The sequence below is a fragment of the Enhydra lutris genome, unplaced genomic scaffold (genome assembly GCF_002288905.1).
Source record: "Enhydra lutris kenyoni isolate GAN:26980312 unplaced genomic scaffold, ASM228890v2 scaffoldscaffold106, whole genome shotgun sequence".
Classification (NCBI taxonomy): domain Eukaryota; kingdom Metazoa; phylum Chordata; class Mammalia; order Carnivora; family Mustelidae; genus Enhydra; species Enhydra lutris.
The window spans coordinates 950,136-974,359 of record NW_019154190.1 but is presented as its reverse complement, the minus strand read 5'-3'; the positions used below and the strand labels follow the sequence as shown (position 1 = coordinate 974,359).

General features: G+C 60.8%; 2 protein-coding genes across 3 annotated transcripts in view; both read left to right on the top strand.

The window, feature by feature from the left end:
* LOC111139433 (Wnt family member 3A) overlaps positions 1-5,207 on the top strand; it is a 43,873-nt gene extending 38,666 nt beyond the window's left edge. The window contains exon 4 of the mRNA XM_022491683.1: positions 4,728-5,207. Within this exon, the coding sequence (XP_022347391.1) occupies positions 4,728-5,207 (480 nt within the window). The remainder of the gene's footprint in view (positions 1-4,727) is intronic.
* Positions 5,208-22,304: 17,097 nt separating this feature from the next.
* Positions 22,305-24,224, top strand: part of LOC111139405 (ADP ribosylation factor 1) — a 13,997-nt gene continuing 12,077 nt past the window's right edge. The window contains exon 1 of one of the 2 annotated variants that reach the window (XM_022491649.1): positions 22,305-22,374. The gene's annotated coding sequence lies outside the window, so the exon portion shown is untranslated. Of the gene's footprint in view, positions 22,375-23,894; positions 23,958-24,224 lie in introns of those variants that run through there. The other variant, XM_022491650.1, reaches the window with a different exon arrangement.

Genomic DNA, 24,224 nt, shown 5'->3' with positions numbered 1-24,224 from the left:
GGGGCAGACCCAGTGCTTGCCTGTGAGTGAAGTCATCTGGTAGAACAGCAAGAGGAGAGCAGAGGAAGAAGAAACACGGGGCCCAGCGGGAAGGATGGCATCTGAAGGTCACAGGGAGCCGATGGAGCCCTGAGCACTTGGTGGAGCCCAGAGAGCCCCAGCAGATTCAGCAGTACAATGATGGGGCTGGCCTTAGAACCTGGGACTGCAGGGGACTGAGATGTTTGACTGCCAGCAGCAAAAGATGAGATGACTGACTCATCTTTCCATCAGAGACAGGACAAATACAGGACACAATGTGGGAAGTGTCCTGTTAAAAGCATGGGCTGCCCGTCACCTGACTTATCCCAGGGACGACAGTGCAGTGCTGACGAGAAATAGGGTCTTCAGTGAAGGGTGCTGGCCCATTGGATCATCATATGGAGGAAGAAAAAAAAAAAAAAACCAACCTTGACCCCTACCTCACACCATATATAACGTCAATTATGAACCCAGGTGGCAAAGGTAAAGCCAACAAAGAAACATGGTAGGAAGAAAGCATAGGGGAACATTTCTGTGACCTTGGAGTAGGCAACCGTTTCCCAAACAGGACCAAAAATCTCTCACAATGAAAGAAACATGTAGCAATAATGTGGACCACATGAAAGTAAAGAACTTGGGTTCATAAAAGGACATGTATAAGGGTGTCAGAGGCTGAACAGGGGACTCCATGCAGCTGGAAGAGAACACGATGGGAGTTTCTGGGGAGCAGGTGTTCAATGGCTGGCAATTGGTGAACTTTTGTCCAGTTTTGCATTTACAGCATATATACTAACCCTAACCCTCCCAGAGCCAATGGGCCCACCAAGAGTGCTATCTCTAGGAAACCACGCCTCAGTTTAGGCTGGGACCCTGAGGAGTAAAGGAAAACCAGAAGGAGACCAGCCCTTGCTCACATGTGCAGGCTCGAAAAATCTCAGGATCTGAGAGCAGATTATGGTGATCCCAAATTGCTGGTTTTCCCACACACCTGGAAAAGGCAGGCAAATCCTCTTTGGAGGAGGATAGCCTTTTTCAAGTCAGAAAAATGTTTCTACAACTAATTTCTCAAACACAGCATTCAGCACACAATCAAGAAGGATAGCCTGTCACGTGAGCTAGTGACACAATGAGTGATCATTGGCAAAACCCACAGGAACAAGTCCACAGGGACTCCAGATACTGGAATTAGGAGACACGGATTGTAAACAAAGAAATATGCTTCCTTAAGTTTACAAAGCCAAACTGCAAGTCTGAATGTCTCAGCAGGGAACCAGAAACTGTAAGTCATAGAACATACTTGGGAAGGAATCACATGGCTGTTGTAGGACTGAAGGGTCTCTGAGGAATCCCAAAACAGAAGCATCCCTCTGCACCCCCGGAACTCAACTAAAATGACAGCAAATGAATGTTATAACACATAAGAACACAATCACACCTGACAATGGAAACCAGGGGCTTATGTGGCAGCAAAAGTTTTCAGACTAATAAACTAATCCATGAATACTTGGGTCTTAGGAGAAAGTAGAATCTTAAACCAGTAGAGGAGAACTCTGAGAACCAACCCAGGACTTACTAGTATTGGGTATCTTGAAAATTAGATATCAATAATGGGGCTGAACATGGGAAGATGGGCTGATAATCCACTTTAAAAGCAGTTTATAACCCACCAGATCTTCTGTCCAACTCCTTGCAACCAGGCAAAGTCCCTACCCTTTACCATGGTGGAAGTCTGGAGGTCTGTTCTCCAGGAAGGGCAAAGCACAGTGTGTCTGGACCGAGGGACACCAAGGACAGCCTGGGGAAGGTAAGGTTTCCCGAGAGAAAGTTGTCTCCATCTACACACATCTTTCTCTTCCTAGTCTCTGTATTCCACAGTGAATCTTGATGACCCTCTCCCCTGGGGATTGGACCAACCCAAGAAGAGACTCAAATGTACTGACCTGGGGTTCCCCCATGAAATAATGGGGCCATGTCACTCTACAATGAGGGCCCATGCTGATAAGCCCCCACCAAGCACATGAGCCCCCAACAGGATGTGTAGCATTCTCCTTTTAAATATGAGCAGCCAGCCAAGGATCCCAGGACATCTGAGGAAAGCCGCTCACAACCACAAAGGTGAAGACCAAAACAAATGAAAACAGAATTTGTGAGAAAGAGACACTGTAAGGAGAGATGAAAACTTCAAATACTGCCACTATTCCAGGTGCCTGGCTAGTTCAGCTGTACAGTGTGTGACTCAGGGTCATGAGTTTGAGCTTCACACTGGGCACAGAGATTACTTAAATGTTTTTTAAATGATTGAAAAAAGGCAAAGAAAATAAAAACTGCCAATATCCCCGGAGAGATAAAATACTCTTTCCATAAAAATGATATAGGGTGTTAAATTAAAAGAAAATGTTATTAAGAGAAAAAAAGCTGCTGTATATAAAAGTAGAATAGCAGAAACCAAACTCCCCACACAAAGGTTGGCAGATACTTGAGACACGCTTCCATGGAACAGAAGGAAAAAGACAAAGAGATGGAAAATAGGAAAAGAATGGAAAACAAGGAGGATCTGTCCAAGAGAGACAATGATGAACATGAAGAAGAGAATGTTGGCAAAGAAGGCAGGAACACTCCCAGGACTGAGGACCACAAGTTTCAGACCATAGACCCAGTAAGTGACCCTGGCACATGAGAGAAGAGACCCATATCAAGACCTATCACACCTCGAAATTCACAGGGAAGCCCTCCATGCTGTGGGTTTCATGGAAACGGTCAGGAATCAAAGTGCCATCCAAGCTCCCAAGAATAGCAATGGAGGCTGGAAGAAAGATGGAGCCGTGCTTCCAGAGTCCTAAAGAAAATAAGATTCTCAGACAAGAATTTTATACCCAGCTCAACCATCTTGTCCACTTTTTACGTAGAAAAGATGTGTTTTCAGGCATGCACATTTCACAAAATCTATCAGATAGCCTCTGAAAAAGATGTCTTCAAGAAGCTGAAATCACAGAATATGCAGCATGTTTGGGCATGCACATTTCACAAAATCTATCAGATAGCCTCTGAAAAAGATGTCTCCAAGAAGCTGAAATCGCAGGATATGCCACATGTTTGAACATCTCAAAGAGGATATTCAGATGATTTAGGGAGGGTTTGAGTCTGAATCTGTAATAAGTATGTAAAAAACAGCAACAATAAAATTCTGTAGAAAAGGAAAGGAATCCTACCCTGTCGTGGGGTTTGGCTGGGTATGACTTTAACACAGTCCCAATACCACCAGTCCTGGATATTACTCTAGCTGGATTACGCTTCCACTTTAGGGTGGAGGGGGCTGGGCAGGTGTGTGCTGGAGTGGTGTGGTGATGGTGAGGAGCTGACTTCCCACCCTCCATGGTGAGAGGGGACACATTGCTGGAACCCCCAATGCTCAAGAAGCAGCCAGACAAACATTCCATTGGACATGCAAGAGGCACAGTGTTGCCTTGGCTGGTCAGGAAGGTGCTGTGCACAAGTGGGTGTGGGAGCGAGTCTCAGGGACGCTTGGACTCCATTATACCTTGTAATGCCCGATAAAAGTTGACCTGAAGACACTGAAGAGGTCTGTCCTCTGGAGAAGAGAAAAACATAGATATGAGACGGAAATGAACTGGGGGAAGGGATGCCAGATAGTACCAACGCCCAGAAAGGGCCAGTATGAGAGGGCCATGTAAAAGAAACAGGAGAGAGGCAGCGTCTGGATGTAGAGCCCACTGTACACCGGCCAACAGGAGTATAATGGGACTCGCACACATAGCTGTACACTTCCCCATAGCCACAATGAAGGAGGAAACGGGTGGCATTAGCTTTAACATTAAATTTTATCAAGGCGGATCTACCAACCAACATGGTATCATTGCAGTAGTGATCACCATCACTATTGAACTGGTGAAGAAGGTAGTTTACATCCTCTTGCCTGAGGATCTCCAGGGCTTACGGGTGGCAGGCATCCACCACAGTGGTCCAAGCAACGGTGGACAGGTAGGTTTGAGTTACACGCCCCTTCTCCCCCAACCCCACCCCTTCCCTCCAATAGAGAAGAGAAAAAAATGTATTCCTCAGCCAGGCCCTACGGCTGTTGGCCCTCAGGGCCCCAGAGTCCCCCAGCCTCGTCCCTCCACACTACCTCCCGCCTCTTGGAATTCCCGTCCAGCCCCATAAACCCAGCTTCCCAGACCCTGAAGGTGGGCTGCTCAAGCCACTCCCATTAGTCGTGCTCAGGTACCCGTCAGCCCCTGGCCTTGCCACCAGGTACATGTCCTCTGGGCTGTGGTGTCAGGCTCTCCCGGTCAGCATTAATGTCCTCCCTCCTGCATGCCCAGACCAGACCATCAGTTACTGTCACTGTCCCTTCCTTCCTTCACGCAGTCGTACAGGCTGTAGAAATAGACCCAGCCAGGAGACAGGGGAGGCTCCCAGGCCCTGCCCTCCAGGGATCTGGGGTCGGCCAGGGTGCGGACCCACAAGAGCACCTGCAGCGCAGAGAAGAGGCGGCACCAGGAACCCGCGGAGAAGGGCCTTTATGGAGGAGACAGGTTGCCTTTGGCTTGCCAGGAGCACATGGGGCGGGGGGTGGGGCGGTGCAGGCAGGGAGCGCACCCCTGGGGAGCCAGCCCTGCACGGATGGCGAGAGCCAGAGAGGGGGGTGCGTGGGGCCCGCCCTGACGCCCCCCGTCACGCTCCTGCAGGCCATCGCCAGCCACATGCATCTCAAGTGCAAGTGCCACGGGCTGTCCGGCAGCTGTGAGGTGAAGACCTGCTGGTGGTCGCAGCCCGACTTCCGTGCCATCGGCGACTTCCTCAAGGACAAGTACGACAGCGCTTCGGAGATGGTCGTGGAGAAGCACCGCGAGTCGCGCGGCTGGGTGGAAACCCTGCGGCCGCGCTACACCTACTTCAAAGTGCCCACGGAGCGCGATCTGGTGTACTACGAGGCCTCGCCCAACTTCTGCGAGCCCAACCCCGAGACCGGCTCATTCGGCACGCGCGACCGCACGTGCAACGTGAGCTCGCATGGCATCGACGGCTGCGACCTGCTGTGCTGCGGCCGAGGCCACAACGCGCGCACTGAACGGCGTCGCGAGAAGTGCCACTGCGTCTTCCACTGGTGCTGCTACGTGAGCTGCCAGGAGTGCGCGCGCGTCTACGACGTGCACACCTGCAAGTAGCGCGCCCTGCGCGGGGCTGCCCACACGGCAGCGGCGTGCGCAGCTGGAGTCCTGGGCGGGGGCGGGGCTCCTCCCGGGATGTGGGCGGGGTCCCTAGCTAGGGTCCTGGACGGGGTAGAGGCTCCTCCGGGACCGGGACAGGGGTCCCCAGCTGGGGTCCTGGACAGGGGCGGGGCTCCTCCCAGGACGGGGGCGGAAGTCCTCCTGACAGGGGCGGGGCCCCCGAGTGGGGCACCCGGATGGGGGCAGGGTCCGCCCTGAAAGCTTAATTTCCTTCCTCGATGGGGCGGGGCTCCTCTCTGGGGGCGGGCCTCCGGGTGGGGTTCCTGGATGGGGGTGGGCTCCTCCCTAGTAGGGCAGGGGTGGCGGGGGAGTATGGGGGTCCTGTCCTTAGACTGGTTCTGGTTTCTTCCTTGAATGGGGCGGGGCTTCTCCCTGGGGGCGGAGTTCCAGGACTGGGACTCCTGAAAGGGAGGAGGGTCCCCTGTGGTAGGGCCCTGGGGTTCTACACGCGTGCAGGACTTCTGGGTGGGGGGCGGGGTTCCGTGGGTGGGCTTCCGCGTGGGGAGGGGTCAACTATGGGGACGGGCTCCCAGCGGCCGTCCTCCTCCCCACCAGCACACCTGTGAGATTTCAAGCCACTTGGCCTGCGCGGAGCGGAGACCCTGCAGGCTTGCCTATCTCCTCCCAGCCCTTCCTCTAGGCCCTGTGATCCAGCCTCCAAGTCGGGTGCTCCGGGACAGTTAAGGGGTCTGGAGGCCTTGTGGCACTCCTCCGTCAGCTGGGCGTCTGCCGTAGCCCCAACCAGGAGCCCCGACCAGGAGCCCGACCAGAGAGCCGTCACCCCACCAGGAACCTGGACGGGATTGAACCAGTCTTGCCTGGGGAAAGCACGTGGGGCCCAGCCGCAGAGGGGCCTGGACCCAGAGGCCTGGCCCTGCCCCTGCTGCTGTGCGCCCTGGCCTCGGACCCCTGGGCCCTCTTCCTGTGGCGCAGCACCACCCCAGGCCCCCTCCTTGGCTTGACCAGCCCAGATCTCTACTTTGCCACTGATGGAAAGTCTCACCGCCTGGCCTGCCTTCCCCCCTGCCTCCTAGGCTCACTTCGATTTGGGTTGGGTTGTTGGGGAGGGTTGGGAGGGTGAGTCCACACCCATGCTGCGGGGGAAGGCCCCTCGGTCCCCAGAGGGGGGTCTCCCCCCCCCCCCCCCCCCCATGGCCAGGACTGACCCCCCCACCCCCAGGCCTGCTGCTGTGGCTGTGGTGTCCAGGAGTCTGTGGCTGGTGGCTCCTCTCCTTCTGACTCATCCACCCTGCCTGGGAACAGGAGGCGGAGGGACCTCCCCCCGGTGGCTGCCAGGCAGAGATCTCTCCTTGCCCAGCCTCTGCCACTGTGAAATGTTTCTCAGCCCTGGCCGGAGGACACTCGCCCAGGCAGGGGGAGCAAACGGTGCGGCACCATGACCTGCACGCCTCTGGGGACACCACCTCCCTCGGCCTGGAATTCTGCATTTGTGGTTTTAATGTTATTTCCAATGCTGCTACAGCCACCATACACTGGAGCAAGACAAACAGCTGTGTTGTTGTTGTTTTCCTTTTCTTTCTATGAAAGAAATCATTGCAGTCATAGCTTGTGAGTTGCAAACAATTGGGGGGAAAGTAAAAAACAAAGAAGAAACTATGAAACGAGACTGGATTGTACTGGATTTTTGGCAGGGGGTTGGTGAGGTGCAGGGGCTGGATGGGTGGTGGCCCTCTGGGAGGGGAGATGTCCATGGGCCAAGACAGGAGGACCCCCGGGGCCTCTGCTGTGGCCCCCAGAGGCCAGAAGTCCAGGGAAAGGGGGAGGGTCACCAGGGAAAGAGATGGGGTCCCCCTCGTGGCCCTGCCCAGGGTTTTCCAAGAGCCTGGCCTGGCCGGGAGGTAAGACACAGCCCCTCAACCCAGGCCTGGCCAGCGCAGACAGAGCCTGGATCTCAGGCGGCTCTTCTGGGCCTGGCCTCCTCTGGCCAAGGCCCACAGAAGTTACAGCTCATGTGGTGGAATCCAGCGTGAAGGCCATAGGGACATCACTTACTGGGAGAGAGCCACCACGTGGGGCCAGGATCTCCCAGAGTCTCCTCCCTGTTCTCATCCAGCTCAGGCCTGGGGTCAGAGCCAAGCCCGGTTGCCTGGCCTTCCCTCTGTGGCAGGGCATAACTAGTGTGCAAGGCTTGGCAGGACTCAGCAGCCTCTAAGTGTATGGTGGGCACCATGCTCAGGACCTCAGGGTGGGGATGGGCTAGCCCTGCCTTTGGGAGCCCCCTACCTGCCTTTCCTGGCCGGGCAGGGAGAGCCCCCAGGACAAGCAAGGTGCCCTGCTGGCTGAAGTCTCCCACGGCCCCTCCATGGTGATCCAGGAGTATGTGGAGTGTACAGGGTTGACTGCAGCCTCTGGAAACTGAGGCCGCACCATCACCTCTCCAAGCCAGGTGCAGGGTCCCTGCTCTTCTCTCTGCCCTTCGGTGCCCCAGCTCTGTGCCCTGCCCTGATATCCAGTCAGACCAACCTACAGGGAAGGAGAGGGCTGAGGAGTCAGGGGTGGGAGGGATAGGCTGGTCTCTGTGGGGGAGGGGAGGAAGATGACCAGGATGCTGAGGGCTGAAGGCCCAGCCCTCACCCTGCAGGGGCCATTTGCTGGAAGGGAGTGGGCCAGGGACAGGCAGGAGGAGGTCTCACCAGGGCAGAGGGAAAGAAGCCCAGTGCAGACAGCTGGCAATGGGAGTCAGGGCCCCATGGCTTCTCAAAGAGCACAGGGAGGAAGAGTCACCCTCTGCGGACAGACAGCCACAGCTGGCTGGACAGGGGTCCTGGACGGGGGCAAAGGCCCAGGGAAGGAAGGGGATCCTGGATAGGGGATATGGATGCAGGGAATGGAGGGGGTCCTGGACAGGGGACAAGAGTTCACAGACCCAGGGAAGGGAGGGGGTCCTAGACAAGGAGGCACAGACCCAGGGCAGGGAGGGGATCCTGGACAAGAAGTGCAGACCTAGTGCGGACACGGATATCCAATCCAAAAGAGCCCTGTGCTGGGAGAGCCATGAGAGGGTGTGGAGTAGGTCTGCACTGAGGGACCAGGAAGGCAAATGCAGGTCTGGGGTGGGGGATGGTTGTGGCCTTGCTCCTTGGGACAGCCCAGGCTTCTCCTCCATCCACTCCCACCCACACTGGTCTTCCTCCTTGGAGTCTCCCAGCCACTGAAGACAGAGCAGGATGGGGCCCAGTGGGGCAGTAGAACGGGACCCAGACCCTGGGCCCTGGACTCCAGTACCCCACCCATCACACCCCAAATCATGGCTGACCCTCCCATATTGGACCCCAAGGCCATGGCCTCATGCTGGTTGCTCTCCCACCAAGCCCATTCCTGGCTGGGCTGCCCCCTGTGCTGGGGACTCTGCACTGGGGCCCCAGGGGACTGCTAGACCAAGTGGGCTGTGGGCAGATGCTCGGAGCAGGAGCCATGGCTGAGGCAGGAGCACCAGGCACCAGGTCTCCTGGCCGAGTACCCTGGGGGAGCTTCAAGCGCAGCCTGCAGGCCAGCCTGGGCTGCAAAGTCGGACAGGACACTGCCCAGGGTCAGGCCCTGGATGGGGGGCGGGGGGGAGTGCCCGACTCCACCCTTGGGCTCCGTCCATGGCACACAGCGCGGCCTCAAGCACCTCTGAGTCAGGGCCAAGGCAGGAGCCACCCTAATTGGCACCTGCTGAGACCCAGGTGCCGAGGGAGCCACAGATGAAAGGGTTAGACAGGTGGGTGGGGTGGGAGGCCACGAGGGAGGACGGACAGAGGGAGAGCAGGTGTGCCACCCTGGGGGGCTGACCAGAGGTGCATTCAGCCTGTCTGGCCCCATACCTCTGTGTCACAGGATGGCAAACCCCTGGCATCCAGGCTCTGTCCCCCAGGGGCCCAGAGAGGCCAGGAGCTTGTCTGAGGACACACAGCATGTGACAGACCTGGGCAGACTCTGGCCTCCAGGTGCCGGGCATGAGCCCCCTGAGGGCCTGGGAGCAAGACCACCGTGGAGATGGTGTCACTTGTCCACGGCTGCAGGACGGAGAGGGGCAGAACACTGCCAGAAGGGGGCCGGGATGGGGCCACGGGCCGGCCTGCTGTATGGGCTAGGGGGCTGGAAAGGGTCCGAGCGAATGAGGAGCCCAAACCCTCCACTCTGCTAGCCGGCCTCAGTTTCCCTCTGGAGCAAGAGTGGGCTCTCCCCAGGGCTTCTCTGCTCCAGGCTTTTGCTGCTGTGGAATACCCCATCCAGACCCCCTCTGCAGCCTGTCCCAGCCCCCCACTCAGAAGGCAGAGCAGGACCGCCGGGCCTGGCCCCTCGCCTCTCCAGGGAGTTTACAGCCCCTCCTGCCTCCCCGGAGAGGGAGGAAATGGGCCCCGGTGGGCCTGTTCGCAGGTAGTTGACACAGGAGAGGAATAACCATATTAAAGGCCCGGAGGTCATGGGGCCTCACCCCACCAGGCCCCCCTTGGCTCAGCCCCCTGCAAATCTCACACTCCCAGAACAGCAGCTTTGAAGTCCTGGAAGGGGTGTGACTGGCCCCCTCCTCTGAACACCCACCAGCTCTCCCTCCCCCAGACTCCCACTTTCTGGATCCTGAGGCCTCAGTTTCCTCCCTTTGGCTCCTTGTCCTATGCAGGGCCAGAATGTCCCAGGGTTAGGGACTTCCCAGAACAGCAGGTGCAGGGCCAGCTCTGGGTCCCCAAGCCTGGTGCCGAGGGCTAAGCCCACACTTCCCCCCCCAAATACATACCTTGTCCCCAGGCCCTGCATGATGATGACCCCCAGCCCCTCATCAGAGCCTGGGCTGGACAGGCTTCAAGACCCCACTGGCTGTGTCTTTGCCCCTTGTCTAGGGTCCACGGTCCTACTATGTGGTTTGGTCTGGGAACATGACTCTGTCCTAGGGTCTGGCCTGGGGGACAGGGCCCTGCCCTGGGGTCTGGTCTGAGGATTGTGATTCTGCCCAGGGTCCGGTCTGGGGACATGACTCTGTCCTGGGGTCTGATCTGGGGATATGACTCTGCCTGAGGTCTGGTCTGGAGACATGACTCTGTTATGGGGTCTGGCATAGGGGGCACAGCCCTGCCCTGGGGTTTGATCTGGGTATCACGATTCTGCCCTGGGATCTGGTCTGAGGGATGAGACCCTGACCTGGAGTCTGAATGAGAAACAGTCTGTTTTAGGGTCTGGTCTTTTAGCCTGGTAGTGGCCCCACTCCCTCTGCTCTCTGCTACACCATTCTCCCCCACCCCAAGCCTGAGGTTTTCCCTGACCTGCTCAGCCCTCTTGCCATCTGTTTCACTGTTGAAATCCCATCTCCCTTCCTGAAACCCTCATGCCACCCCAAGGACAGGGCCTTCTGGGATCTCTGCCTGGTGGTCAGCACCTTCCTCTTGGAAGCCCCTTGGCCTCTGGCCCCAACCAGGTGCTGCCCCCCAAGCCGGGTACGCTCAGTGTGGACTGCACCTGACCTCCAAGGACACCGTCCGCGGCTGGGGGAGGACGGGGTGGTGTCCCTCCCATCTCGCCCTTGTGTTCATAGGCACCAACGGGTAAACTGAGTCCTGTTGGGTGAGGCTGCCCTCCCCAGTGTGAGTTTATGAAGGGATGGTCACCCCATTTCCTTCCTCCCTGTCCCTGCCGCTGACAGATGACCCTCCCATCTGACCTGCCCCTCACCTCTCCCGGTGACCTTGGCCCTGGAGGGTTGAATGATGGCAGCCCCTTCACTGCCTTCTGGGTCACCTGGGAAGTCTTCCAGAGGAGGCAAACTTGGGCCGTGGTTTCTAGGGCTCCAGCACCCTGATCAGGCCCCTGAGGCCTCCTACACATCTGAGAGTCCGTCCCTGCAGCCCCAGGACCAGGCAGGGTGCCCAGGGCCCCGGGGCAGCCCTGGGAGGGCCCCAGCCAGGGAGCCGCCACCACCCGCCTGGCAGCCGGGACAGGAGCGAGTCAGAAGGTGCTAATTGACGTTTAGCTCTAAGCCAGCACCTCGATCACGTCTCCCTCTCGCTCCCTTTTTTATTTGAGTCTCTGGAGCACACAGTAAACAGTCATTTGCCTCTCGGGGCCCTGCAAATTGGTGTTTATGGTGTGAGGACCAGGACTCGTCCACCCAAACACGCCGGCTGGGGGGAGGCCGTAGGAGGGCAGAGACGGGGCGGTCCCACTCTGGGGGTGACTTCCTCCCCCCTACTTTGAAGGAGGAGGCTGCCCATCCAAGCGGGGGACTGGCACTGCGTCCTTCCAGCTGGATTCTTGGCTGCCTGGAGCTGGCTGATACGTGGCACATTGCAGGTAACCTTGGGGGGCTTCTAGGAGGAGGTGAGACTTCCTCAACAGAGAGGTACCTCCAAAGAGGAGCTCTGAAGTCTTGCCCTGACCCTCCAGCTCCCCAGAGCACCCCTGCTTCCAACCCAGTTCCTGTCCTTTCCCAGGCCAGGCCTCCCCCACCCCTTCAGCCTCCTCCAAGTGCTGAAGGCAAAGTCAGGACTGTGGACACAGACACACTGCCCTCCTCAGACCAGCAGCCATCTGCCCCACGGAAGACAGGAACGTGGGACGGCCCGAGCCTTCACGCAAGAGAGTAAGTAGTGGGATTCGAGGTTTGGGAGACAAGGGCACTTCCCCTCCTGCCTGACCCTCAGCGGAGAGCCGGACACAGAGATATAGGCAAGCCTATGCACAACCCCCAGCACATCTGAGCCCCCTCCCCCGCCCACGGTCCACGGGGCCTCCCCCATCCAGTCCACGGGGTCGCCCCCGTCTCTGGTCCACAGGGTTCCTGCTAGACACAGCCCTGCCAGCCCATGCCCTGCAGTGAAGCAAGGCAGGAAGCCTGATCGGTAACCCCATAAATCCCCCTGCCTGGGCGGGGGGTCCTTGAAATTCACAGGCCTGGACCAGAATCTCAGGAGCTGAGGACATGTGACAGGCAGCCTTCCTGCTCACACAGCCCAGAGCCAGCACCTCCTCTGCTCTAGAACATTCCATAGCTCCCCAGTGTCCACAGGGTGGAGCGTGTGTTTCAGCCTACAGCTGCTGCAGTCTGATCCCCGCCCCACCCCGGAGCTGAAGTGGGTCTTCTGACCTACGGTGGAGAAACTGACACCAGGCAGGGCATGACACCAGGGGCCCTCAGCAGAGTCCTAAGGAAAGCTGAGCCCTTAAGTCATGACCTTGGGTCCCACCTGCAGTGTCCCCCCCACCGCCACCCCCGCCAAGCCTTTCTTCAGCCTTGCCTCCACTGCTCCACCACAGACACCCTTCCTGGCTCCAAGGGCCCAGTTCTCTGCTAACCTCAAGACCCAGCTCCCAACAGATGCCCCCTCCCCAGCCCCAGCCCCAGGCAGGCCATGGCCCAAATGAACCACAGTACTGGCCTCGGGGCTTTGCAGAGGGACACCCCCTTATCTGGGGACCAGCAGAGCGTGGCCTCAGCGTGAGCTGGCCCTGCCGTGATGCTGGGGGTCTCAGGTGCATACACCCACCGGGGAACAGCCCTGTGGCTTCCTCCATAAGCCTCCCTAGAAGGTGGCTTTGAGGAAGGATGCCCGAGTCTCAGAAGGACAGCTGCGTTGCAAATAGAGAAACAGGCCTTGTCCAAGCCCCTCAGAGGTAACAGCAAAGTAAGGACAGGTCCGCACACTAGGTCTCTCCTGCCCTAGGAGCCCACTAGGGAGGGGCTGTGTCCAGGGCTCCTGAGGTCCAAGGTCAGGGGTCGGTCTCAGGTAGGATGAAGGGTTAGACTACGTCCTCCAGTGTGGGGACGGGGAAGCCCACCCAGGCTCCCGGACACCCCCGCACGGGCCGCAACAGGTGCCTGACCAGCACCTGAGCCCCTCAGCTCCAAGTCCCCCACCTGGCAGAGTGCTGGGCACCTGCTGGGCCCGCAGCCCCTAGTTCTGCCAGCACTTGCTTGGCAGCTGGCCCTGGAGGGGTGCGGGGGTTAGGGAACCGATGGGGCTTGGGCCCAGCAAGCAGCTTGGACTGACAGGGCATGTGGCCTTCACTAGCACACAGCTCAGCCCTCCAGGGCCTTCACGTCCTCTCAGAGCCACAGGGGTGCAGTCCAGCAGCAGACAGCTGGGAGGGTAACAGGTGTGGTGGGGAGCCACAGGTGCCATGCCCACAGGAACGAGACAGGTGGGGGCAGTGTGAGGCAGAGCACCACAGGTGGGGCTGCACAGAGCGCATGTGGGAGGCCTCAGGCTAGGACACAGGCTCAGGAGGCTCTGACCTGCTCTCTGTCTCTCCCTGTCCCACGGCCTGTCACAGCTGGGTAGAAGGAGCTGAGATGTGTTCCTAAGTCTGGGGCAAGCGGCTCCCCTGGCCTGACCCTCAGCTGTGAGCCGAGCCAGGCCCAGGCCCACTGGTGAGGTGGAGATGGGACATGCTGACTTCCTGTGTCCCCTCCCATGGGGGTCCGGGGTCCCTGAGCAGGCCCACAGGTTAAGGGGAGTGCGGCCGCGCCTGGGCTCGGAAAACCCAGCAGGACTTCCCCAGGGCTCCCTCGGCAGCTGTCTGGCTGCAGCTGTGCCCTCCGTCTCCAGGTCTGGTCCACGGTTAGTGCTTCCTTCTGGATTTTTCTCAGCAGTCAAGGAGGGGCAATTTCTCTCCAACCATAAGCAATACCAGGCCTCCTAACAGAGCCTAGATGCCTGCTCGGGCTCCCCCAAGACCCAGCCCAGCGCCACTTGGGGCCTCCAGGCCTGGACCCTGCATGTTACTTGGGGGCCCAGGCTCTGGGCGTGCAGGAAGGCGGCCATCCTGCGGGCAGCAGCATGATACTCTGACCTTCTGTCCTCCTGTCAGTGGCCAAACAAGGCCAGGTTTGTCATGGACTGGGCCTCCCTCAGCCCATGGTACAGCCTCCCTCTCTGCAGCCAGGCCTTGGAAGGCTTGGTTCCCAGATGCCGACGTCACTGGCTTCTCACCTGGCAGGCCTCAGAGGCCCCCGGTCTCCCTGCGTCTGGCACCCCTCGTGGGACACCCAGTCCCCTGAACACACTGGGGGAGCAAGAGCCCTCAGACTCCCCCCACCTCCCAGGAAAGGGGCTCCCCATGTTCAGGGGCACAGCTGGGCCTGCAGGGGAGGGTTGGGGCTGCAGAGGATAGAACAACCCGTCCTGGAGTCAGAAGCAGCATCTGGACCCCGGGCTGGGGTCAGGAGCGAGTAAGGGTCGGCCGGGGTCCCCACCAGCCCTGCCCTCTTGCTGAGGCCGGAAACTCAGGGTCTCAGGGTTTCTTGGAGGGGTGAGCTGTAAGGAGGCAAACCCAGGGGCCCGGGTGGGGCAACAGGCGGCATGGGGGTGGGGAGGAGGGGGTGGATGTGATGGGGGGGTGCGCCCTCTGGGGGTCCAGGTGGGGTGTGCGCCCGGGCCGCACTGCAGTTGATGCCAGGACACCACGATGCCTTCAGCTGGGATGCCTTCAGCTGGGATGCCTTCAGCTGGGCTTTTTAATTAACCTCGGCCGCTCCGAAGGGGCCCAATTAAGTGGAGAATGTGGTGGCAGAGTGGGGTCAGGCAGAGGGGCGGGTTTTAATTAAAGCGTGGAGAGTTCCCAGGCGGAACAGGAGGCAGTGGCTGGGGCAGGAGCGCCCCCACCTGACCGCCGCCGGAATGGGGCTCTGGGATCAGGCTGGAGGGGCCGGGGTCTGCCTTCTGCAGCCACGCACAGGGAGGCCCGCCTGCCTTCTGCCCAGCCACCCCAAGGGCCTGAGGCCCTGTCTGCTGTGTGTGGCCCCTCTCGGAGCCTGCTGGCTGCCCCGAAAGCCGCCCGGCTTCTGGGTCCTCTGCCCTGGGGCAGCAAACAAGCACTCAGCGAGCATCTATAGCATGTCCACTGCAAAGGCCCTGCCTGTCAGTGGGGGACAAAAAGCAAAACAAATAAATGCATCCAGTGTGTCATGTGCAAGGGAAGAGAGCAGAGCTGGGGGCAGACAGGGGCAGGACGGGATGAGCACAGCCCCACGAGGGAGGGAGGGAGATCTCCTGAGGGTGGGCAGCCTGTGCAAAGGCCCTGGGGCAGGAGCCTGGGCAGAGTTGAGGAGCTCTGGGGGCCGAAGTGCAGAGACCTGTACACTGGAATGAGCTGGGGGGTGTCAGGCGGCAGAGAGCCATGGGCACAGGGAGGGAGAGGCTGTCAGCTTTACCTGGGGCTTTGGACAGGGCCCTGACCCCCATGACCCCCCATTCTACTTGTGGTCTCTGCGCCCTGGCTTTGCAGGAGGGGCAGCACGGGAGACATGTGTGGGTCCCTGAGAGAGTTCATGCGTCCCGACAGGTGCTACTGAGGCTGCTGCCCACCGCCCCCCGCCCCCGTATGGGGTCTGGGAGCCATCTTTCCTGGCACAGTTTTGCAATACCCATGGCAAGAGGTCAGCCACCCTGCAGCTGCTGTGTCAGACCCCACGTGCACAGGCCCAGAGAAGAGAGACGGGCATCCCAAGGGCCCCCACCGTTTCAACCCTGTGTCCCAGCTGATCGAGGGAAGAAACCTGCCCAAGGTCCTGGGGCTGGCAGTAGCCCAGTCACCACCAGTGTGGGGACTCAGGACAGCAGGCTGTGTCCTCTCCCAGGTCTGGAGACCAGGAGTCTGCCAGCAGCGTGTCGCAGGGCCCTGTTCCCCTGAAGGCATCAGGAGGGTGCCTCTTATCTCTCCCAGCTCCGGGGGGATGGGGCCAGATGGTCTGGGCCCGTGGCCAGGGATTTCAGAATCCTGAGTGCATTCTGGGCCTCCCAGTAGGCAGGGCCCTCCCTCCCACTGCCCTCTATCTGGGACTTAAATGGGGGAGAAGGACCAGAGACACAGGGCCCAGGCACCAGCCCCCTCCAACCTGGGGAGTGGACCTCAAGAGAACAGCTTCCTCCTGGTGGAGTCTGGGGCTGTACCCCTCCCATGCTCTGTCCCCCAGCCAGACCTGTGGGGTCCTGGCCCCTTCCTCCCTCCCCTCCCCACCACCTCGCTGGGTGCCAGGCCCTTCCCAGCCACCCCTCAGGTCTCCCACCCCGGCTGACTGTGTCCAGACAAGACCCTCACCAAACAGGGTCTGCCCCCATTTCCTCCAAGGACAAAAGGAAGGTCTTTCACTAAACAGCACACGCCTCTCCCACCTCAGACCTTCTTCTACACACAAGATAATGGAATCTTAGCTCTAGCTCACTTGGAGCAAGCTTTACCTGATGCCAGCTCCCATGTGCTGAAAACCCACGGCCTCCTCCTGCACGCCTCCGGGATGGGAGCTCCCCCATGCCATCCCAAGACATGCAGCTGCTCGATGCTGAGCTGGCTCCCTGCCCGGCCTGGCTGCACTCCCAGGCCCCGGCACCCCCGGAGAGCTTGGGAGTCTGGGCTCCTGCGCCCGCCCCACAGGGTGCAGCAGATCTGTGTCCCTGGTGGGACATGGCAAGGTTGGTTCCCAGAGCCCGGAGCTCTGACACGGGCCCTGCTGATGGCCCAGGGACCACTCCCTGGTGTCCCAAACACACCCCAGCTGCAGCAAACAAGGGAGGGCTCTTTTGGAAATGGGAGAGGCCCCTCTCTCCTCCGGGGCCCCCAAGAAGAGAGGCAGGCTTGGGACTTTATTGAAGGTGGGAAGGCAGGGGTGCCAGGAGGTGCCCTGGGGAGGGCCAGAATCATCTGCCCCCCGACAAGGTAATTAAGGGGTGAGGAGGGGAGCTGACCTGTGGACGGTGAGGCCCAGGAGGCCAAGGAAGACCGGTCAGAGGAGTAGGGCTCAACTCTGTGGTCCCCAGTAGGTGAGCCTTGCCTGGCCAGGCCAGTAGGTGTGCCCAGGGTGTCCCTGATTCCTAGCTGCCTCCTTTCTCTGGTGGGTCAGTGTGGAGCCACAGAGGCAGTGACCCGCAGCTCCCCAGACGGAAACTTCCGTCTGAGGGTGGGGGACAGCACAGGTGCGAGGGCAGCCCAAAGACGCTGCTGCGGGGGAAAGGCTTGGACCTCAGCAGTGGGGTGGGCTGTCCTGGGGTAGGCACAGGTGTGTATCCGTGTCCCAGAGCTCACGGAATCAATGAGCTGCGAATTCAAAAGCTCAGGAGAGGGACGCCGGGGGTGCTCAGTCGATGGAGCGTCTGCCTTGGGCTCAGGTCGTAGATTCGGGGTCCTGGGATCGAGTCCTGCATCAGGGAGCTCACGTCTTCCTCTCCCTCTGCCTGCCGCTCCCCCTGCTTGTGCACTATCTCTCTCTCTCTCTCTAAAGAAATACATGAAATCTGGGTGCCTGGGTGGCTCAGTGGGTTAAGCCTCTGCCTTCAGCTCAGGTCATGATCTCAGGGTCCTGGGATTGAGCCCCACATTGGGCTCTCTGCTCAGCAGGGAGCCTGCTTCTCCCTCTCTCTATGCCTTCCCCTCTGTCTAGTTGTGATCTCTCTCTATCTGTCAAATAAGTAAATAAAATCCTAAAAAAAAAAAAAAAAAAAAAAAAAAAAAAAACCTAAAAAAAAAAAAAAAAAAAAAAAAAGAGCTCGGGAGAATGCCAGGACCACGCTGTCCACTCGCCATGGCTCTTCCCAGAGAAGCCACTGGTCACTGGGGCGGCCTGTCCTGTCCTTGGACCTCGGCTTCCTCTCCCGTGGAGGAGGAGGGGTGGGCGAATTCTCAGACCCTAGGACAGGCTGGCTGTCCCCAGCAGAATCGGAGCAAGGACTGGTCTCCCCTGGGACCTGGGCCCAATGGCCAGTGGGGCTGGAGTCCAGGGTGCCAAGCAGACAGGCGCCCTGGCCACTCTCCATGGGCGAGGATGGACGCTGGGGGTGGGACATACTCCGGAACTGGGTGGAGGACCGCTCCCCCATCTCTGGGCTGGGTAACCCGGAGCCCTGCCCAGGCAAGGATGCGGCTCTGCCCAGAGTCCCCCCCAGCCCTGTTGCCATGGTAACTTTGTGTCATCTGACGCCCACTGGAGGTGCTGTGGCCTTCCTGGGTGTGTCTTGCGAGGCTGTCCCAGAGAGATGAGCGTCTGGCTCTGTAGACCGAGGGAGTCACAGCCCCCAGGCATATGACTGGCAAGAAAGGCAAAGGGAGAGTGAATGATTCTGCGGTGCTCTGGGACACCCAGCCTTCCTGCGTCTGCAGCCTGCGGACAGCAGATCCTGGGACTTCCCCGTCTCCGGAGCTGTATGAGCCAGTGCCCGGGACACCCTCATCCCATCTGTGCCTTTCCCTGTCCTCTGGGGAATGCAGACAGATACACCTGCAGAGGGAGCCACTCTAGGTGTGGGGGCCCCTTTGTCCACACAGCCCGATGATGGAAACAACTCCCCTGCTGGTTCCCGGCATCCTGCATGCGTTTATCTGGTGGATCTGAATCCTTCTAGCTGCAGACTTGGCCCTTCCCACTAGCCGGGTGGGATTAGCTGTTCAGTCCATCACACACGTCCATTGCTGACTGGGGTGGGGGCCAGCCCGGGCCAGGCAGACCCCAGAGACCCCATCCTAACCACCCTGGGGAATGGGGGCAGGCCTCAGGGCTGACACGGGAGCAGGCAGACTAAGGACATGGTTCTGAGGAAGGAGGGGGATCTGAGAGCAGCAGGTGTAGGGCCTGCCGTGGGTCTGGGTCTCCACCCCAACACACTGGAGGACTGGGCCCTGCCTCACAACGAGGTTGAATTAGTGCCTCCAATAAATGACGCACGGTTCCAAGAGGAACCCAGCCAGTTCTCCAAAGCTGAGACACTTCCTGGGCACATGATGTCAGGGGTGACAGGTGACCTCAGGGGTGACAGCTGTCTCATAGCTCCACAGGATGATAAGAGGTGCCCAGGGCCATCAGAACTCCCCAGACCGAGCACCTCCAAGTGCGTCCCTCCTGCTGACTGCATTCCACTCACACCCCCAAAGGCTAGGTGCCACAGACAGGAAGCACTTTCCAGAAGGACCCATGGGCATGTCTGCTCCAGGGGGACGAGGCAGTGATGGGCTGATGCCCTCCCCAAGTGCACCCATGTGGGGAGCAGAAACTGTCCACCGGCTGCTGCAGCAGCTACAGTGGGGCATGGAAGGGAGGTTTCTGTTGTCCCCAGAATCATAGGTCCTGCACACACCACTCTTTGGGAATGAGGCCGAGTGCACACAGAATGCAGAAAATGCTATCTGTCGGGCAAAGGCGCGCTTCTCGGCGCCCCCATGCCATACCTGCTGACCCCGGGGCACCCTGTTGGCTGCTTCATCCTCAGGCATGAAGCAAGGCTGAGAGCCAGGCGGGGAATGCCCTTGCCCTGCGGAGCTGGCCTGCCAGGGAGGACTGCAGTGCCCACATGGGGGAGGCAGGGGCCCCCGCCCCCGGACAGAGGGAGCAAAGTGCCCGGCTGGGAACATTTCCAGCCCATCAGCAATGAGAAGGAGCCCCACAAGCTGGGCTGGGGTGAGGAGGACACAGTAGCGGTGCAGGGAGAGAGGCTGATATAAGATGGCGAAACTGAGGCAGGTGCCAGTATGGGGAGAACGGGGATGTTCAAAGGGCCGAGGTAACACAGGCCTCTCCATGTTGACACGGGGCTGTGGCCCACATTCTGCCTCTCAGCTGCCTTGCGGACATGGGCCAGCCCTTCCCCTGCCAACCGTGGGACTCTGGCAGAGTCGAGGCTTGGCTGGCTCCTGGCCCAGGCCCAGAACAAGAGGCAGGGCAGCCCTTGGGTGGGGCAGGGAACAAGGTGTGAGTGTGGGGGCTGGGCCCCTGTCCTCAAACTGGCCGTAATTCTCACCGCCTGGGTATGGCCCCTGGAGGGCCATACAGGATCGGGGGCCTCTGGGGGTGGGCCTGCCGGAGAAGGGAGCTGAGCAGAGGGAGATGTAGGGCCCCACCTGTCTGGACAGAAATTTGTCTCGGGTCCCCTCTGGGAACCACACTGTCCCAGGAAGGCTTAGAGGGGATGAAACTTCCGGCCAGGAGGTGCTGGCCATTGAGGGCCTTAGCTAAGTGGTCACCTGGAGGAACCCAAGACAGCAGCTGGAAGCCGCAAAGTACCAGCATCCTGGGGACAGGGTGGGGCTGGCGGAAGAGTGAAGGTCTGGCAAGTGGCTTGCTGGAGGCCAAGTTCCAAGGGCCTCCATCCCAGCCTCCAGGCCTCCCCAGAGCATGCCTAGCCACCGTGAACAATGCCAGGGGCCATGTGCAGAGCAGGAGACCCTCAGGGAGGGAGTAGCTCCTCCCCCCACAACCCCTACACCCCCTACACCCCCTCTCCTGCCTGTGCCCCTTTGCTCCAGCCGGCCCTTCAGTTCCTTCTTGTCCAGCATCCTTGCGTCTGACCTGGCCTTCAGCCTGGGAACCGCTGAAGGAGAGGAGCTTGACCCCAAGCCCCCACCAGGCCACCAGGCCCCCTACTGGAGGTCAGGCTGGAGGTGAGAGTCTGGGCCGGAGGCCTCTAGACAGCTCACCTTGCCCTCTCCTGGCAGAAGCTGGACAGGCGCCGTCTTCATCTTCTATCCCCAGGGTGTCCCGTTCCCAACCCCAGGGAAGAGGGGGAGGGAGCCCAGGTGAGCACCTGGGCCTCAGTTTCCCCAGGGAACCACCGGGCACGTCCTTGCTCCGACGGATCCTTCCCCTGATGTGTCCCATACCTGTCCGTCCTGGGCTGAGATGCCCCCTACCCCCAGGAAGGACAGGATCAAGAGGAAGGTAAATTCCTTTAGCTAGGGACAGGTACACAGGAATTATTTTTTTCATACACTCCTTCCTGCCTCTATTTTCTCATACTTTTTTAAATTTCAAAGAAAGCTTCTGAAGACACAGTGACCATTTGCAGATTGGGGATTGACTCTCGCGGGTGGGGAGCCAGCACCTCTGGAAGCTTCTGTGCCCCTCCCTGGAGATACAGACCCCGGAGGGCACTTTGCACGAGCATGTGCTGTACACTTAGGGCAGGAGAGACCCCAAGCAGGCCCACGGAGGTGGGCTGGGAGCTGGGAGGGAGGAGGGCCTTGGGGGCAGATGCTGGGGTGCAGACCACCAGCTGGTTTGTTTGTAAGTGGTGAGACCTGGGGGAAGCTGGGACTGCAAGGTGGGTCCACAGGGCTGTGACCCTGGCTGACAGGGTCAAGCGACCACCAGCCTCTCCGAAGATGAGGCTGGAGGAGGGCCTGAGGACTGGCAGCTGCTCAGATCCCAGCTGCCCCAGGAAAGGGAGGGGGCCCTGCCCACAGGGAGCAGGAGGGCACAGGAGGGGGCTGGGCAGGACTTCACTGCCAGGCAGGCCCCTGGGCCCAGGGCAAGGCCTTGCTTTATGCCCCCTACAACACACGGGTTTGGACAGCCCCTCCAGCAGTCTCAGAAAAACTTCTCGGGTGTGGGACCCCTCAAAGCAGCACGACAGTGGGGGGACGGAGACCAGGTGGCAGAAAGGAGGGGGGGGTCCGGGTTGGCAGGAGGCCAGAGTAAGGTCCTACGTGGGGTCCTCAGCCAAGCCCTGAGCCTGGAAACCGTGGAGAGAGGACTCGTCCGTGTCTCCCTTCCGATCAGCCCAGGGAGGCTTCCAGGAGGAAGGGGCTCCTCCTTCCAGTTCGCCAGATTTGGGGCTTACGGCGACCCCGGGGGTAGCGTTGTCCCCCGCCCAGCAGGGCTCCTGCTCGGCCTGTGCTACTGGATGGCCACGTGCTCCCCCGGGGTGGGCGGGGGGAGGCTCCTCCGGCGGGCCAGGGGCGGCGTGGTGGTCACAATTTCCACACCTGGGGTGGGCGCCCGGAGAGACCCACCGCGGCCCGCTGGCCAGGGAGAGGACAGGCACCGTTTCCCCAGCCGCCGCGCCCACGCCCGCCTCAGTACCCCCATCTGCAACATTGGCAGGCGGGTCCACCACCGCGCGTGCCAGGAGAAGCGCAGCGCAGGCGCAGGCGCACTCCGTTTCGGGAGGGGGGCGGGAGGGCGCGGCCCGGGGCGGAGCGGAGACTTGGTCCCGCGCGCCCGCCCCCAGCCCGGAGTCTGCGCGTGCGCCCTGCGGAGGGGAGTAGGCGGGGCCGCAGGCGCGTCCGCCCCGTTCCCCAGCGTCCCCCGCGGCAGCAGGCACTGACGTGGCCGCCGTCAGAGCCGCCATCTTGTGGGAGCAAAACCAACGCCTGGCTCGGAGCAGTAGCCTCGCCGCGGCCGCCGAGGGTGAGGCGGCGGGCGGGAGCCATGGGACGGGGTCGGGGCGGCGGGCGGCGGGGACAGGTCCGGGCCGCCGAGGCTCTGCCCACCGCGGCGGCGTTGGGTCGGTGAGGCCGGGCCGGGCGGGGGCCGACGGGAGGCTGCGCCTGGGAGGCCCGAGGCCGGGCCGGGCCGGGGAACTAGGCGGGGCGGGCGAGGCGAGGTCTGGGCGGGTGGAGGGTGGAGGGTCGAGGGGCGGAGGGCGCTAGGGCTGGGCCGGGGGTCGAGGATTGGCTGGGGGTCAAGGGGAGGCCCGGCCGAGGCGGGGGAGGGGACCGGCCGGGCTTGGGCTAGGCGGGGGCCGGGGGGGGGGTTGCGTGGAGTCAGGGCCCGGGGCTGGGGTCGGCGGCGGCGCCGGCCCCTGAATCTCCCCCCCACCCCCGCGGCCTCGCGCCCCCAGCGCCGCCGGGGTGGACGCGCGGAAGTCCGGGTCGGGCCGTGGGCTCCCGCCTCGGGGTCTCCGGCACCCGCGGACCGGGACGCCGCCAAGGTCACGCGATGGCCGCGGTGGGATCCCTGTTCCGTGGGCCGGGGTCCCGGGTTCGGAGTGGGAGCAGCCGTGGGCGCGGGAGGTGGCGGCGCGGGGCTCGGAGGAAAGCCGCTGCGGTCGGGCTCGCTTCCTGAGCGCGGTCGACACGGAGCGCACCCTTCCTTCCTCGTTGTGGGGGTCTGGTTCCTGGAGGACTGTCTGCGCGGGTTCGCGGACTTGTTGCACTGTCGGGCGGGCATGCGGGCGGGGCGGGTGAGACGGGAGCTGGACGAGTGCGGCGTGCGGAGCTCGGCGGTACCGGGGCTCGGCGCACTTCACGCCGCGCTCTGCGCGCCTCCCATTTCCTCAGCGCCCGGCAGCCGCCTTCCGTGCCGCCGCGGACTCGCACGGGAAGGGGGTTCTGCACGGGAGGGGTGCGGAGCCGGGCGGTCCCGGAAGTCACCGCGGCCCGGCGGCTGCTGGTGTCCCTGCGGTCGGCTGTAGTTCCCCTTTCACAGCCAACAGTCAGCGCTCAGCGCTTCTGTGTGCCCGCTGTCTGCGCCTGCGGCTGAGCGTGCCCGTGCGGCGCTCCGAGGCTGCGGGACCCGCCATTCTCCCTACAGCTCCCCGCTTGTGCCCCTTGCGGAGCCCGTGCCGCGTGAGCGGTGTCCAGGTGAGGGTCATCACACGACTGGCGGTGAGTTAGCGCTCCCGCCTTCCTGCAAAGGCTCGGTCTTGTCCGCTGGCCTCCTGGGTTGTCTTCAGGACGCCTGGGAAATTCGACCCGATCGTCTGTCTCCAGGTGCGGCAGTCCTCACCGGCAGGTGTCCACATCTACCGCGTCCAGGGACTTAGGTCATGCTGGTTCCCTTGCTTTCTCTTCTCCAAGGTTAGGAGCACCCCTGGTGTGCTGAGCTGAAGCTCCCAGGCTGGGACAGGCTTGCACTTCCAGGAGGGCACAGTCTGCTCCTGCTGGCTTCAGGAACACCGGGTGCGGCCTCTGCAGCCTAGACTCTCTCCAGTGCCTGGCAGCCGCATCTGGGACCTGGCACCGTCTCCGAGCAGTATAGGAAGTGTTGGAGTAAGTTGAGTCCATTTTCCACAGATTCTTTCAAAAGGGGAATTTCAGTCTGCTTTTGGGATCTGCTTTGCTGTTCCTGTCTGCATAGAATGAGGTGCTCGGCGCCTTATGGGTGTGGGGGATGTTCAGTCTTTCAGAAACGCTTTGGACCCGGTCATGGATCCGTTGTAACTGCCTTGTGGGAAGGAGAGGATGGCTTTGGGAATGGGGGTGAGAGAGGGTGCCGGATGGAGTATATGAGTGTGTGTGTGTGGGGGGGGGGGGGGG